Here is an 18,126-nt window from a genome sequence, read left to right as displayed (position 1 = left end):
TACATTTGAATACAATGCATGTTTGAATGTAAAAGCGGGGGATTTTATAAACATAGGTTCAATATGATCAAAGAAGGGTGCCACTTGCCTTGCTTAGATCCACGAGGAACTTCGGCGACGACTTCGAGAACGAACGGCGCTGCGACGGGGTCAAAACCTACGACAAACAAGGCAAAACAAGAAAAACAGGCTATAAAACTACTGAAACAGGGAAAGAAACTATTTTTAATGGATTCTTGGCATTTTTCTGGATTTAATGAAACTTGACTGGACCTAAACGGAGACTAGATGAATTACTTATGAATTTTAGAAGTTTTCTGGGTTTTTTTAGCTAAACAGAAAAGTCCTAAATCAATTATTGCGCAATTAATGGGGCTGCTGACGTCAGCGAGGAGAGAGGAAGGGAGAGCTGACATCCGGGTCCCACTGGACAGTGAGACCAAAGGAGGAGAGGGGCTGACAAGGGGGCCCAGGGGGAGAGAGAAAGGGAGAGATGGAGGGAGCTGGTGGAGCGGGCCCCACCTGGCGGAGAGAGGTGGTGGCTGGTTAGTGGGCCCTGCCAGCCAGAGGGGAGGCAGAGCAGAGGAGAGGGGTGGAGAGCTCGGCCGACGGCGCGGGGAGTGGGCGGCGGTGGGCGGCAGCCGGCGTCGGCGGCAACGGGCCCCGGTGGCAGCGACTAGATGGCGACGGTGGCGCACGGTGGGCGGCGACCAGCGGGCGGCGGCGCACGGAGGGCGACGACCGATGGGCGGCGCGGAGGGGAGGACATCGGCCGACGGCGCGGGGCGGAAACAGCGACGACACGGCGAACGCGGGTGCACCCTGGCAACGGCGGGGTCGCGTCGGCGATGGTGAGGCGAGGGAGACGACACCGGGACGGACGGTGGCGACGGAGAAGGTAGTGACGGCGAAGGGACTACGACAACAACAAGAGCGCGCACGCGCGTGGCGGCTGCGTTAGCTTGGCAGTGGTGCCCGCAGGGGGAGAAAGAGGGGAAAAGGATGGCGGTGGCTCACCGGCGACAAGAACGGCGACGACGAGTCGGTGGGATCAGGTGGCGGCGGAGGACGTTGGCCGACGGCGAGCGGCGGGCGCACTCGCGGTGGCACGAAGAAACAGAGGAAGGGAGGAGAGCGGGCTCACCGGGGTGGCGCGGCGACGACGGCCGATGCGACGAGATCGATCGGCGCTGGGCGACGGTGGCGCGGCAGACCCGGCGGCGGAGCAGCGTCGGCGACGCGAGGGAGAGGGGAATTTAGAGGTGGCGGCTACCGCGCGTATGGTGGGGAGGCGGTGATGGCGCATCGCGGCGACGGCGGCGGAGGCGGCGAAGAGGGAAGAAAGAGGGAGAGAGGAGAGGAGAGCTCACCAGCGGCGACGGAAGGCGACAGCACGTCGGCGAGGAAGAGGCGGAGGTGGAGACGCGGACGAGCGGCGACTTGCGACGTTTGGTGGCGAGACCGGCCAACGGCGTCGAGACGACGGGGCACGGCGGCGGGAGGGACGAAGGGGCGGCGATGAAGCTCGGCGACCACCGGTGGCGACGAAGGCCGGCGGAAGGTTGGCGAAGACGAGGCGACGGTGGTGACGCGGGTGGGCGGCGACGTCCGACGGCCGACGAGAAGATCGGCGGCTGACGACGCGGCGGGAAGCTTCGGGCGGAGGGGGAAAGTGGCGGCGGGGCAGCGGCACGGGGATTTTATAGGTGGCAGCGCCGGCTAGGGTGGAGCGGCCGGTGGAGACCGAGTCGACGACGCGGCGGACTCGGCGGCGGCGGTTGCGGCGGTGGTTGCAGCGGCGGCGCGGCGTCCGGAGGAGTCGGGCGGAGGCGGCTGGCGCGGCGCGGCGCGGCGCGGGCGCGGGCTGGCGCGGACGAAGCTTGGTCGCTGACAGGCGGGGCCCGCCTGTCAGTGGCGCAAGGGAGGCGAGGCGGACTTCGCGGCGGCGCGGGCGCGGACGCGCGAGTGGGCGAGCTGGGCCGAGGCGGCCCGGCCGGGAGGAGGCGCGCGCGTGCGCGGGGACGGAGCGGAAGGCCGGCTCGGCTGGGCCGGCCGGGCGGGGAAAGGTAGGCCGGCTCGGCTGGGCCGGCCCGGGAAGGAGGAGAGGAAAAAGAAAAAGGAAAAAGAAAAGGAAGGGAGGAAAATTGGACTTCGGCCCAATTAGAGAAGGAAGGGAAAAAGAAAGGAAAAAGGAGGGAAAAAGGAAAACCCCACTTTTGCCGAGTTTTAAATTAATTTGTTTGGCCAAATTTTATACTTCTACAATTTGAATTTAAATCCAGTTAATTGATTTGCGAGCCTCGATTTAATTGAATTAATTCCTTTTAGAGGGATTCTTCCTGAGTTAATTAAACCAATTGTTATTTACGAATTTCTTTTTACGATTTTAGGCTTAGGACAAAACTCCGGGCGTGACAATATGTCCATTGGATACTCATATACTAGTTGGCAAAAAAAAACCTGTTTTAAAGCTAAAAAGATGCTGAGCAATCGATAGTTCACGATGTTCATTAAAAATATAAAATGCACACATCTGTACTTGGATAATAGTAATGCAGTAAGTAATTGTTTCAAATATTACAAACATATTCCCAGATTACTTATTAAAAGAAAGCTACTCATCATCAGTCTCACTAAGTGGACCATCAACTCCATTGTCATATGGATAGTCCCGGGTATCGTCTTCACATTCTTCTTCGCTGTCACTACTATAAAGTTCATGAGCAATATTTTTGCCTTTTTGGTCTCGAATATTTTCAACCATTTCAATCTGAAGGTCCAAAACATCTTCATCATCACAGTGAAGTGTGTCTAGGAGAGGATTGATATCACTTACGATGAATTCAATAGAAGAACTCTCTTGTTGGTACGCATCTTGATTATTCATTTGAAAATCATCATTTTCGTTGGTCTCTGTTCTTTCTTTTTCAAGGACATCATATACATGCCTATGTTCAAAATTCTGCACTACTTTCCAATCCTTACCAAATCTTGTGTCATCCAAGTAAAATACTTGTTTTGCTTGGGGTGCCAAAATGAAAGGATCTTTCTTGTACCAACGACCACGAATATTAATGCTTGTGAAGTACCCATCGTTCCTCATCCGTGTCTTCCGTCCATCAAGATCAAACCAATCACATCGGAACAAAAAACTGATCTGTCCCCATTTTTATTTGTTGTGTACCGCAACTCGAGAATTTTTGTAAGAACACCATAAAAATCAATGATTAAATTTTTATGTGCACCCTCAACCTTGATGCCACTGTTTTGAGTCTTTCGGTTCTTTTCACGATCAATGGTGTGGTACCGAACCCCATTCTCATTGCAAGCTGAGTACACTCTGAGACGCCTATCTGGACCATTTGCTAGAGAGTACAAATCATTTGAAACTTCTGGTGCTCTATTGTAATGTAGCTCCTCAATCTATTACAAGGTTTGCACATTAGATATGCTCTAATAGTTTTTTAAGATCTGGATAATTGAATCACTTACATAATTCTTGAACCATTTTGGAAATTCTCTCTCAAGTCTTGTGTCAATATCATTCACACTGTTCTTCTCTAGTTCTTCTCTGAATATACTAGACAAAACATAAATAGGTATTTAAAACATTATTATAATTCAACAGTAGCAAATTAATGCATAGATTTAAAAGAACGGTGCTTACCTTTTATATTCATCTATTTCAGGAGAATTATTAAGCACATACCAAACCATTTTTTTCATATTCAGTATGAAAATATTTTAGTTTGGAAGGACCAAGTGCATGGGTACCATGTGAAAAAATTGGCAGTATATCGGGTGATACATTTTTTTTACCATCCTTGTTCCTCTCTTCCTTGTTAAATCTTGTTTGTATATCATTGAAATATCTTGAGCAAAAGGTCAGACACTCATCAACAATATAGGTCTCAGCTATTGATCCTTCCGGCCTTTCTCTGTTTCTCACATACTGCTTAAGCTTACCCAACCGTCTTTCAATGGGAAACATCCATCCGTACTAGACTGGTCCTCTAAGAATTGCTTCATCGGGCAAGTGAACAGCTAAATGCACCATTACATCAAAGAAAGCAGGTGGATAAATCTTCTCTAACTTGCACAGAATCACAGGAATTTCAGCCTTTAATCGGAGCAAGACATCAATTTTAAGAGTCTTAAAACACAACTCCTTGAAAAAGTTCCCTAACTCAGCAATTGCTTCGTATATATCCTTTCGCACAATTCCTCTAATACTAACTGGTAGAATTCTCTGTAGTAGAATATGACAGTCATGAGTTTTTAATCCATGCAATTTACATTTTTCAAGATCCACACATCTTGCTTAGTTCGAAGCGTATCCATCTGGGAATTTCACACTGGCCAAAAATTGCCAAAACTTATTTTTTTGCTCCTTATTAAGTGTATAGCATGCTGGTGACTTGAGATACGAAGTCCCATTATTTATCAAGTGTAACTCTTTCCGAATATTTTGATCTTGCAAATCAAGTCTAGCACTCACAGTATCCTTGGACTTACCCTCTATGTCAAGCAATGTCCCTACAATGTTGTCACAAATATTTTTTCGATGTGCATTACATCAAGGTTATGGTGTAATTTCAATTGAGACCAATATGGTAAATCAAAAAAACTGGCCTTTTGACTCCAACTTGGATGATCCTTATCAGGACGCTTTCTCTTCTTGTTTTTTTGGATGTTTCCCAGGAACAAAGTCTGTGAGGTTCCCTAACTTCTCTAGCAATTCATGATTGGAAAACTTTCTCAGTTTTTCTCTATTCTCATGCTTCCCATTAAAAACTTTGCTTTTTCTCCAAGGATGGTCAGTAGGAAGAAATCGCCGATGCCCAACATATCCAATTTTATTTCGAAGTGACACAGAGCATGGGTTCTCATCACAGTGCACACATGCAAAATAACCCCTTGTGCACCTCATTGACATAGTGCCTAGTCCAGGATAATCGTGAATACCCCAAATTATAGAAGCATGCAAGGAAAATGTTTCATCTTTATATGCGTCATAGGTAGGAATACCTTTCCACAAAAGTTCCATATCTTCCATTAAAGGTTGCATATATACATGGAAATCCTTTCCTGGTGATCTTGGTGCAGGAATAAGTAATGCCATTAGGAAATTTGATTGATCCATACACATCCATGGTGGGAAATTGTATGGCATGACAAACACTGGCCACACACTATAAGAGTTGCTCATGTTTCCAAATGGATTAAATCCATCTGTGGCAATACCTAATTTTATATTGCGAGGATCGTTGGCAAACCATCCATAATTTCTATCAAAGTCTTTCCATGCTTCACCATCAGCCGGATGTCTCATAATATTTTCTTCTTCGCACCTCTTCTCCTTGTGCCATCGTGCATATTCAGATGTTGCATTTGATACAAATATTCTTTGAAGCCTTGGGATTATTGGGAAATATCTAAGTACCTTGTGGGGAATTCTTTTCTTTCCTTCCATGTCTTTCCATCGTGATGTACCACAGATTGGGCAATGATTTTTGTTGGCATGCTCTTTCCAAAACAGTGCACAATCATACTTGCAAGCAGGAATCGACTCGTAAGCAAGACCAATTGTACGAAGAACACTTTTAGCTTCATTGTATGACTTTGGTAGGCTATGGTTTTCTGGGAGTACCATACTCAACAATTGAAGCAAGGAATTAAATGCAGAATTTGAAATTCTGTTGTAAGATTTGATATGGAGCAACTTAATCAAAAGTGACAATCTTGTGATTTTTTTACATCCGGGGTAAATCTCTCTCTTGGACTCATCAATTAAATTTGCAAATATATTTGGGTGACCACCACCTTGATTTCCACCCCCTTGATTTCCAGCTACGTACAGATCTTGTACTAAACTCGAAATATCATCGTCGTCATCCTGGTCGATATCAGCATTTTCTCCAGACATATCAAAATCATCATTATCCACATCAAAGTCATAGGGAGCCTCCTCATCATTTTCTTCACCATGATTCTCCATGAAAAATCCACCTTGTGTATGTAACTGACATACCATTCACATGTAGGTGTTCCATCACATCTTCTTGGGTGTGATTTTTCAAATTAAGACACCGGCGACATGGACATAATATCGTTTTCATTAAAATGATCTTGAACAAACTGTCTAAATTTGCTCAACACCGTCTATGTATGTAGCACTGAAACGTCGTGCTTTTATCCAGCTTCGATCCATTTTATCCTAAAACAAAAATATATTATGCCAAATTTTTAATAGGGAAGACAAACTTAACATGATAATATATATACCTTACATGGACAAACAAAAGTTGTAAGGTTGTCTTTTGAGGAAAGTACACACACCAGTTTATTACTATTGAAATTACTTGCATGTGGGCATTTCATCAAACAGTTTGACCGCACAGAGAGCAAACAACATAGTTTTCTCCCAAAATCACTAAGCCAATAGGTGTGTCTAGTTTAGAAGAAAACAAGTAGCAGGGAATCACACAAGAACAATCAATTATATTTAAAATTGTTGGAGAACTAATAAAACAAGATCAATAACTCGATGTGCTTTCAACACTTCCTCATAGAAAGGGAATGGAATGCCTCTTCTTCCAACACATGAACCAGAATAAGGCATCGAAGAAGTAAATCCAAAAAAGAAAAACAGAAAAGAGGTATCTGAGTGCCAATTTTGTGACTATTCATCAAAAGGTCTTCTCCCCCATTCTTATCTTGTTGGTATAGGAAGAGGAGGTGGTCTGGCCACCTTATCTAATCGGCACTATATACATGACGATGCATTATTTTGTCACAAACAGAAGTTTCTTTTCCAATATAAATCGTCATAAAGTATATACACTGTGACAAAAGATCTATCGTCATAATAATCGTCATAGATTATTTTTAATTGCCCGCACCACCCCCCATAGAACATCTATGACGAAACATAGTCTATATTTAGTGACAATTTTGATAGATCGTCACAAAAATTAGCCTCCAGCCAGGTCTTGTGACACGGCACTAAGTATCGTCACAGATTATACTGTTCAATGACGAAACCATTATTTGTCACCCTCCTTTTGTCATTGAACGTCAGATCTGTTGTAGTGGGTATATATGTTAAATTTTCTTTGAGCTAATTAATTAAGCTGTAATTAATAGATCGAGTCGTTGAGCAAGGAAAAGGATGGGATCATACCGGTCGTTACAAAACATGCATAAGTTGACAAATGTGGTTAGCTAGGGCCATTGCACATTGGCACATGCATGGTCGGTCTAACGCCATGCTTGCTATTCCACACACACTAGCTACTTGGTGCCATATACATATATGTTGTCTCGTACATGATTAATTTGCATTAATTCGGTCAAGAGCCCCACCTCGATCTTATAATTGAACATAACCATATGTATATACGTATGCTTATATATGTGTGTATCATCTGCATATTCGATGGGCTTGTATGCAACTTTGTTGGTATGGATCTATCTTTTTTCTGAATAATCTGTTGCAGTGAGAAGTTAGCTTCTCTCGGTACTTAAACGTAGTTGGGATGGAGCAATTTGAACAATTCGAGAAGTATATGCACGAAAAACGAGAAAAAATTGGTTAGTAATGGGAGAAAAAACGTGGTCTTATCATATCAATCACTTCGTATTAAAATTTCTTCTCATTTTATCACAACCTATATATCTTTCTACCTATATTCATTTCTTATTACTGGAGGACACTATAATTAATATTTTTTCTCAATCTTAATACCTGCCAACAACTTAAAAATAATTTATTATATTTTGAAACAGAGTTACTGGTTAGTCGGTAGATACGGAGTATGATTCTTTCGAAACGGGGCCGTACGCGCGTACAAGCTAGTAACCGCTCTCAACTGTTTCAGTCTCCATCGTCTCTTTTTTCTTTTCTTCGATCGATTTGTCAACAAAGTGATCCATCATATCAATCGAGCAAACGCAACAAGCTCAATCATTCATATTCACACATGCATATATGCATGCATTGCATGGACACCGGTCAGGCCGCACGATTATTGACGCAACTACCAGCTCCTAGCTTAACTAAACTTGCAGGTGAAGCTAAATTCAATTAATTCTTCAGAGTTTGCATGCACGTACGACGGCAAACATGTGTGTCTCCTGCTTCACTAGCTTCAACAATTAGTTCTATATATAGTAAATTAAAAGTTAATCTTACATGCATGGCTGCGATTATATATATTTATCGATCCATATGATACTAATTATTAATTAACTTGCAATTGTAGGCACGATGGATGAAAGGGAGGAAGCTAGACGTTAATTTATTGGATCGATGTTGCAAAGTCCAATGTTTAGACTAGCTTCTTTAATTCAGTGTACGTCGTGTGCTTAAGGTTCAGGTCTGGTTGGTATAGTACATTAACAGGAGAAGCAACCGAAAGCAGATGATCGGGAGGGAATGCACTAATTAACCGCCCAGCAGACAGTGTTAGGTCACAGCGATCAGCTTTTGCTACTTCTAGAAAAAGTGTGCGTGTTTGTGTGTTACTGCATGCACAAAACACTCTCTTCTTCTTTTTTCACATCATCTAAATAGTTCTAAAAGATTCAGCAACGTAGAAAATCAAATTAAAACTGGTCACAGTATGTATAAATACTTTCATTTTTTAAAATCAAATTAATTCCTTGAAGTTGATGTATACCAACAAATGATATATTTATGTCAATGATTGGGGATCGAGTACTACAATACATATATAACTAATCTGCGAAATTTCTGGAAATTAAGGGCTAATTAAGCTAGCCCAGGCCCACGGTACGTACGCAGGTGGTAGTAGACTGATCATTCATTTCGTGTCTCCACCTGTGCATGCCTAATTAACCACGTAATGTCCATGCATGCATGAGCAGCCCAGCCCAATCGATCCTATATATATAGCCGGCCTCATGCCAGTGATGCTGCAGCAAGCTAGGCCAGATCCGATCCAGTAGAAGAAATTGATTAAGGATCGATCGATATGGTCATGGAGATCAAGAAGAAGCAAGCTGCCGCTAACCATGGTGGCAGCAGGTTTGTTGGTTGTAATCTGGTGGTGGTGGTGGTAATGGTGGTGGCGTGCAGCGGCGGCGGTGCAGGAGCGCAGCCGTCGCCGGGATACTACCCGAGCAGGGCGACGAGGTCCATGGAGTTCGGCGAAGGGTACAGCAACCTGTGGGGCGCGCAGCACCAGACGCTGTCGCCGGACCACAGGGCGCTCACCGTCTGGATGGACCGGAGCTCCGGCAGCGGCTTCAAGTCCAAGCGCTCCTACCGCAATGGCTACTTCGGCGCCTCCATCAAGGTCCCCTCCGGCTACACCGCCGGCGTCAACACCGCCTTCTACGTAAGCTATCTATCTATATCCTCGTCCTCGTCGTCGTCGTCGTCGGCGGCGGCGGCGTCCATATGTATATATGCATGTATCAATTGGAAGTATATGTATGTAGCTGTCGAACAACGAGCTGTACCCGGGGCAGCACGACGAGATCGACGTGGAGCTGCTGGGGACGGTGCCGGGGGAGCCATGGACGCTGCAGACGAACGTGTACGTGCACGGCACCGGCGACGGCACCATCATCGGGAGGGAGATGCGGTTCCACCTGTGGTTCGACCCCACCGCTGACTTCCACCACTACGCCATCCTCTGGAACCCCGACCAGATCGTCTTCCTCGTCGACGACGTGCCCGTCCGCCGCTACCCGCGCGCCGCCGGCGCCGGCGGGCTCACCTACCCGGACCGCCAGATGTGGGTCTACGGCTCCATCTGGGACGCCTCCGACTGGGCCACCGACGGCGGCCGCTTCAAGTCCGACTACCGCTACCAGCCATTCGTCTCCAGCTACCGGGACCTCAAGATCGCCGGCTGCGAGGCCGACGCGCCGGCGACCTGCCGCCCCGTGCCGGCCTCGCCGTCGGGCGCCACCGGGCTCAGCGCCCAGCAGAACGCCGCCATGAGCTGGGCGCAGAAGAGGTCCATGGTCTACTACTACTGCCAGGACTACTCGAGGAATCACGCCAACTACCCAGAGTGCTAGCCAGTGTGGTTGATGCATGCCCCTCTCATGTGTTATATGGATTCTGCATTTCATGTATGATTGGATTGAGGTGTGCAGCTGTGTCACCCAAATTTCAGTTCATCCTGCAACCATGTTACAAATTAAACCTCTGAAAAGTTTCATGGTGTTTGGAGTACTCTTAATTGGTAGGTCAGATGCAACACTCTGCTTAACTATTACAGGCATCAACTGTCACAACTGTCATTGCAAATTTGCAGTTTGAGAGCACGGAAGTAGTAGCAAGTGATAAGTATGCATTGCACATCCGTGACATTACTGAAGTTTTCAGAACACAGCGGCAGCAATGGTCGCAGAACTGCTCTGCTTTCAGGAAGACCGTACTGTACATAGCAAAAGGCATTGTTTCTAGCTTTCATATGTACAAACTATTTATGTTCGTCAGCGTGTCTATCAGAGCTACAAAAAAGGGTCAGGGAAAAGCAAAAGCTACCCTAAAATCAAGGTTTTCCATCCTTGACATGCTACCTAATTCTGAAAACCTGCAACTTTTCCGTGCTCAGGTACCCCAGAAACCTCCCTCCGGTTGAACTTTCTGCATACCTTAAATCCATGACCGGTTGCTGGAGGGTGCTGATATCAGAATGCATCTCAAACGAAGGCAGTCGCCAGGTCCGGACCCCACGCAACGACTCGTCCCCATATGCAAACAGCTGCTGGTTGTTTCCATAAGGTATGATTGCCGATTTCGACATGCGAATTTCGCTCACGAATGCGCTGCATGTCCTGTCTTCGGTGAAGGATGATGAGTTCCCTGCCCTCCGGATGAGGGCATGACTACCCAGTTTTCCTCTACCAGAGGGTGTCGGCGTTTGTGATATATACACTTGAGACGATGTAGCATCCTCTGACGGATCAACCTTTGGCCGAAAGGAAGCTACTAAGAGATCACTTGATGGAGGGGCACACGCAAGAGAGATGCACACCCGTTGATTATCTGCCCCTAATAGCAGCTTCGGCCTGCAACCGAACACAAAGGCAAACATGAGATCCATAGTACACCAAACTACATGTTTCCACAGATGTTCGTGGATTAGCAAAGCATCAAGGCATAAGTAATTAGAGTTACACAATGTAGTACTGCTTTTAAACTGTTACTTTTTCACATACCTGCCTTGATTGCCATCAGTATCCCACATGCAGGGGCCTATAGAAGAGGCAGAGAGAAACTTCGAGCTGTTGTTATCAAGGACTGTATGGAGAGTATGAACCGGGTGTGTAGATAACCCCACCATGTAATGCAACGGTCTTGAGGTTTGACGGATATCGAAGATAATAAGATTGCCATTCTGCAGTACACAACAAAACAGGTCACATCAAACTTTGCAATTACACGAACAATCTTCAGATCAGGAGATACTGAAAGATTAACCTGCAATCCAGCACAAATCTGATGCGAAGTTTCATCCGCAGAGCACGACCAGCCAGGAGACTGCATGGCATTATAATAGAGAAAGCAATATTAACAAGGAAGCATAATCCGAGGTGCTCTGAACAATTTGCCTACGGACAATTTGAATTATTTAATCAAAAGATGCGTCAACCAAACAGGCTAACCAATTAATGACAAAACAAACATTTTCCCTGCAAACTTCTCTGGAGTAAAAGGATTCGCAAACATATCCAAGGGCAGTAGATTGAGCACGGTTAAGTAATTACCGGCAAGTCACACTGAAGGATGACACGATCAGTCGCCATGCTGGATTAAGAACATAATGCAGTGTTATAATAAATAGTGTTAATACAAAGTAACAGACTACTGAACTGAAGACAAACCTAAACGATGATAGCTTCCTGCCCAGTGATGTAAAAACAGCAAAGCCACTAGGTAAGATACATATATCCCTGACAGCTTTAGTATCAGCAGGAAGTTGTATGTTCCGAGCTTCGTAATGGGAAAAGATGCTAAACTGTTGAGAAAATATAATAAGGTGAATATTATAAGAGTTAGTGGTGATAAGGATAAATAGCATGTATTCATTTTAGCAAAGAAACCAGTTTAAATTTATATACCTTAGAAAGAATATGTTCCTGTCCTACACCTGGTGCCTTTCCAGATGCAAGAATTGTTTGGTTGCATGCATCTATGGCCATGACTCGAAGTCCATCCATGATGAATTCTTTCTACAAAACATGGTTATCAATTGAAAAGAATGACATGGGTCACTTTAGTATGAAAATAAATGCATGCAGGATTCAGTCGCACCGCACAATATTTTTTGTCAAATAATTGACACTACAAAGATGCAAGGATAAAACATAATCATCTGTTTTATTACTTACAACAAACTATTGTAACTATCTAACAGGTGAAAATATAACTGCCCGTTCTGTCACTATTGTCTGATTTTCTTAAAAGCTCAGATTAATAGCTATGGCAGCAAGCCGGCAACATTAAGTCATCTTGCTATGAATATCAGATTTTTGGCAAAATTCCAAAAGCATAACTGCATAAGATGTAGATTTACAGGTACTACTTCCTCCAGAGTAACCAACATTGACACATATTGTCCATTTTATATGTCATGGAAGCTGGGCAGGCATTATAAAGGATTAAACTCTTATAGCCTAACACAAGTGTTCTGACTGTGCTGTTTCTTTGAAACCTCCCCATTTATTTATAAATTTAAACTGATGAGCACTGCCTGGTAGTGATTCCTTTCCAAAAAAAAAAAAATGAATCATGAAGTCCCTACTAGTACTGTCTGGTAGTGGTTGCTTTGGTGTAGTAATTACTACACGTACAATATGTTTAAAGTTAGCATAATATGGATGAGTACAATACTCAGTGTACACAAGATGTCAAAAGCAGGGAAGCATGCCAACGGAAACTAAAACATAAGAATAAGAGCATATTGAATTAGTATAACATATGACATTTTTTTTAAAAAAAAAACAACCTGGAAGACAAATTGGCAACTGTTGCTAGAGCTAAAATCTGCTGTGGCTGAGGTTGATGGCTTCAGATATGTAGTTCCAACCGAATGCTCTCCCATTTTCTTCAGTAGAAAAAAATAGTTTCACACGGATACTCCAGATATGGTTCCAGGTATTGACCATTGGAAATTTAAATTAAATGGCATTACCTGTCTCTTTGAGCTACCATCGTTGATTAATCTCTGCTCTGATGCAATCTGCCTCTGCAAGGCACATGCAATAAGTAAATATATGTGCATAATCCTAGTGAAATAAAAAAATACTACATATATTATCTGACACAGGAACAGTCTGTGAACAAACATTGGCATGACTGTCATCATTTATAGTTTGAACAACACAATATGCAGTTAAAATGGCAACAGGAGACAGCATACCTTCTGAGCACTTGTAAGTTCAAGCAATCTCTCATTCATCTCATCTAGCAATTTCTCATGTTTCATCACCTTTACTCAATTAAAAAAATAATCAAACTAGGGATATAATAGTTGCTGATTCCAACTTTAAATAGAAATGATACTTCTTTTGCATACATGGTAACTGAAAGAGTATATGGCAGGGACCTAAATGAACACGCAGATGACAGAAAGAAAACTATACCTTTTCCTCGAGGGATTCAGATTTTCCCCTTAAATACAATACTTCCTGCAGAAATGAAACAGACTTCTTGGTCCACAACAAAACAAATGTCCAAGGGTAGTAGTAACAGAACAAACTCGAACCTTTTCCAGATCATTATTTGGAACTGCAACCTCCGGCGCATAGAGATTGATGATGTCCTTATGTTTGAACCTTCTCCCACATTGAGGGCACTATGCAACAATATACCAATATACAATTCGGTCACTGAACGACAAAATTCTCATAGATGTTATTCCAAAGTAGTAGTACTAAGGGGGTGTTTAGGTAGTGCTAAACTTTTTAGTGTCATGTCACATCGAATGTTTGGACACTAATTTAAAGTATTAAACATAGACTAATAAAAGAACTAATTTCATAAATGAGTGCTAATCCACGAGACGAATTTTTTAAGCCTAATTAATCCATAATTAGAGTATATTTACTGTAGCATCACATAGGCTAATCATGGATTAATTAGGCTGAATAGATTCGTCTCGTGAATTAGTCCAAGATTATGGATGGGTTTAATTAATAGTCTACGTTTACTATTTATAATAAATGTCCAAACATTCGATGGGACAAGGGGCTAAACTTTAGCCTCTTGTCCCAAACAGCCCCTAAGATCCATTGGCATACGTACTGGTGCAGCGGTGTTCCTTTTCTGCCTAGCCAACCACTTCTCCAGGCAAGATCTCCCATAGACATGCCCACAAGGATTAATACAACTGCACATATAGAATGCACCTCAATCATCGCAAGAATAGCAAAGTGAAAGCTTTCATGGATAATGCCAGGCAGGTAACACGAATCGAATCGAATAAATATGTCGTGAGGAGTTAGGAGGGAAATTTTGGGGGAGTCACCAGATGCGATGAGCGCCTTGGGAGGTCCAGGCCTCCATACAAACGGGGCAGGTGTGCTTCTCCGCCGCGCCGCCGGGAACCCTAGCCTGCTCGGACGGCCCGCATCCCTCCCCGATACTCTCCTCCCCCGGCTCCCCCTGTCCCTCCTCCTCCTCATCCTCATCGCTTTCCTCTCCCTCTTCTTCTTCTTCTTCGTCGTCGTCGTCGCTATAGTCAACCTGTACATCGAAGTCGATGCCTTCGTGGAGTTCCTGGATGAGCGGCGGGGCAGGAGGGGGGAGCAGGCGCCTTCGCCGGGAGCGCGACGGCATGGGAATGGCGGCGGAGGGGAGAAGCCGTATCGAATCGAGACCTCACCGGAGAGAAAGAGGGAGGGAGAGCGGGCAAAACCGCAAGTGAGTAGGAGTACACTTTTTTTTTCCTCTTCTTTCCTTTTTTTTTTTTTCTTCCGTTTTCTTCCCGAGGGAAAGAGAGATCGAGAAGGTTAGTGGGCCGCGTGTGAATACGATCACAAAAGCCTCCTGGGCCGAGGGATAATCGTAGTACAATGACTCTTCGTACTATTTGAATTCTTTTATTATTAATATTTTTGTTATTATTATAGATAACAAAATATGAATAGTTTTTTTTATGCTGACTAATTTTAGGATGGAGGTAGTAGATAATTAGATATACAAAAAGCACTTTGAAACGAAACACTAGTTCTGTAATGACACGATTGACTACAACTTCTGTTGTGATCTTTAGAAATTAAAAACTCTTTTAAAACATCGCTTAGATTCGAAGAAACTGCTGTTGTAAATCCGGAATATATTTTCAGAGTTGGTGCACTTTATTTTCCTTTTCTAAATTATAAGTATAAAACACTTGCATATCACTATATATGCAGAAAACAAACTACATTTTTTTCACCATATAACCAACAAATTATACTCTTCACTATTATTCTTGGTATCTACTCTTGATTCAGTACTTATGATGGATTAGCATATATGCTGCAACCTTAAAATCAGCAATATGATCGAAATCTAAATCAAGCCATATGCGCTATGTTCCTCGGTGTTTGGATTATGATCACCTGTTGTCTTATCCGTTTTTACTTATACTTATAAGCTAAAATTTAAATTTTTAATCTTAAATTTAAAGTTAATTTTAGTTTTTTCTTCATTGTAGTTTATTTTCAGGTTTTCTTTTAAATCGCTAAAAATACACGTATAAGAATTTTATTCATAAATTAATTTGTGTTTATAAATATGACCATTTCACCACCTTGTGCTCTTACATCGTTTAGCTTCCAAAATGAGGTGCAGTGATTTTTCTTTCTGAATTATCGCCACATACTGCAGGTGCATAGTCCATCTTGTGCGCAAATATATCTATCTATCTGGACTATTTGTCAGAGGCTAAGGAAGATTCAGGTGTAAAGAATATCATACTCAAGCACATTATTAAAACTTTGGGTCTCGCTGTATGGATCGGCATTTGTACTATATTGCTCCATCTACACTCAATAGCAGCCAAATGTCACTTTACGGCATGTAAACTGAAAAGTCATAACTGAGAGCCTTCTGCCTCATGTTTTATGCTTATAGGCTAAAATTAGAATTTTAGAGTTTCTTATCGAAGTTTATTTTTCAGCCTAGCTTTTAGGTTTTATTCATAAATTATTTTTTATATGTTTTTTGGTTTTTTCATAAAAAAATCAAACAATCACCGTTCCGTTCCAAAGAGTCATTATAAAAAATGGTGTCATTTAGCTGAAAAGTTTTACTAGTCCCTTCGTTTTTTTATTCAAAGTCGTTGACTTGTAAGTGTATGTTTGATCATTCGTCTTATTAAAAATATATAATTATTAATTATTTTGTTATGATTTCGATTTATTACTAAAGAAACTTTAATAATAACTTGTAATTTTGTATATTTAAACAAATAACTTGAATAAGATGAATTGTCAACAATAGATACAAAAGTTAAAGGTGTCAATTCCAAAGAAAATCGGGAGGAGTACGTTCTATATAGTATATATACTTGACGCATATATATTATTTCTTTTATAACAAATCTTCAATCACTCGTAATTTGGGATAAACACAATGAATAGACCAAAGATGAACGAAAAATTCTATAGAAAATTAACTGGAAGGTTTCAACCATGAACAGCCTTGATCGATCGTAGAAACGCATGCAATTCTTCGAGCTCTTTGGATAGTTGGGCAGTTTTCGACTCCACTTTCCTTTCCAGCTCCTCGTATGCACACCTATAATACTCTCCTGCCTCCTGCACACACACAACATCAATTAATTGATCATTGCTACTGACTCCGTTTCAGAAAAAAAAATGATTTTTATGAGATTGGATATGGACATGGGAATTCGTTTTATTTATACTGTTAATTAATTGGAGAAAAAATGATAAATAAAGTAATTAATTGTCACTGACATTTGCATGGTTTTTGCAGCAACCGTCCCATATATTAATTCCCGGTGCGTAGAGGTTAATAATGTGGTCTCGCTCGAACCTTTCACCGCATTGAGGGCACTGCAGGATCAGATCAAATTAAACAAAAGAGAAAATTCCGTACAGCTATACGTTTAAGGTGTTGCATCATAAAATTACAGATCTAACACTAATTTGTCACAAACTATAATTTCACGATGAATTATCACACAACTACAGATTTAAACGATAAATTATCATGAAGCTATAGATTTTTAGAGACTAATTAAATCCGTCCACCACTGTTTTTCTTGAGTTATAAACATTGGAGTTTGTGATTAAATTGGCACAAAATTTATAAATGCGTACATGCACTACGTACATTTGCTCCTTCTCCATTGCCGATGCTTTCATCTGCAGCAATACTATGCTATGGTTCAGCCACTTCTCCAGGCACGATCTGCCGTACACATGTCCACAGGGTATGCAGCTGAAACAAATTAAAATATAATGCAGTCAATCAATATATGTGCGCATATTAAGGAGCATATGTATATACTCTCTCTGACTTTTCTTTAGTTGACGTTGTTAATTTTTAAATTTACATTTAGCATTCGTTTTATCTAAAATTTTTGTTCGAATATATAAAATTATAGATTTATACTAATTAAAATTATTTTATAGTAAAATCAAACCATAACAAAATAATAAATAATTATATAAATTTTTTAAACAAGATAAAATGTCTTCCCGAAGCGAACTGTGTCAACCGATAAAAACCGGAGAGAGTAATCGGTGGCAACTTTGCAAGCGAGCAATCGATCGAGAAGCATGATCTCTCACGTATGTACCAGATGCGATGCTCGCCGTTGCGGATCCAGGGCTCCATGCAGATGCTGCACGTCGACGCCGCCTCATCATCGCCTCCTCTTCCGTCGACGATGCCCCCTCGCTCCACCGCCGCCGTCGCCGGCGGCGAACCTAGCGTAACCTCGCCGCTTGTGACCGCAATCTCCCTCCTCCATCGTCGCTACCGCCGTCGTCTCGTCCATCGACGGACGGGTATATATCGGCATATGTATGGCAATATCATCGAAGCTGCAGGTATATACCGGGTACGAATCAAAATAGGGTACGGATTACGAGTAGTACATACATATGCAGGTTCATCGTGAA

The 18,126-nt window shown here is 42.7% G+C and overlaps 2 protein-coding genes across 2 annotated transcripts; one reads left to right on the top strand and one right to left on the bottom strand.

The window, feature by feature from the left end:
* The first annotated feature begins 8,948 nt into the window (after positions 1-8,948).
* On the top strand, positions 8,949-10,076 carry LOC102708043 (xyloglucan endotransglucosylase/hydrolase protein 31-like). Its single transcript, XM_040522330.1, has 2 exons — positions 8,949-9,362; positions 9,466-10,076. Exons 1-2 carry the CDS (start codon positions 8,997-8,999, stop codon positions 10,051-10,053), a joined length of 954 nt encoding a protein of 317 aa, XP_040378264.1. The 5' UTR covers positions 8,949-8,996; the 3' UTR covers positions 10,054-10,076.
* A 468-nt stretch (positions 10,077-10,544) lies between these two features.
* On the bottom strand, positions 10,545-14,937 carry LOC102704496 (E3 ubiquitin-protein ligase RFWD3-like). Its single transcript, XM_015835722.2, has 13 exons — positions 14,514-14,937; positions 14,291-14,375; positions 13,752-13,841; positions 13,630-13,674; positions 13,407-13,475; positions 13,179-13,232; positions 12,993-13,091; positions 12,106-12,216; positions 11,869-12,002; positions 11,752-11,791; positions 11,465-11,524; positions 11,203-11,381; positions 10,545-11,052 (listed from the first exon to the last, which is right to left on the bottom strand). Exons 1-13 carry the CDS (start codon positions 14,822-14,824, stop codon positions 10,557-10,559), a joined length of 1,773 nt encoding a protein of 590 aa, XP_015691208.1. The 5' UTR covers positions 14,825-14,937; the 3' UTR covers positions 10,545-10,556.
* Positions 14,938-18,126: the final 3,189 nt, after the last annotated feature.

This window comes from Oryza brachyantha, chromosome 3 (assembly GCF_000231095.2).
Source record: "Oryza brachyantha chromosome 3, ObraRS2, whole genome shotgun sequence".
In the NCBI taxonomy this organism is placed as follows: domain Eukaryota; kingdom Viridiplantae; phylum Streptophyta; class Magnoliopsida; order Poales; family Poaceae; genus Oryza; species Oryza brachyantha.
The sequence above is the reverse complement of the archived record's forward strand: the minus strand, read 5'-3'. Positions and strand labels throughout refer to the sequence as shown.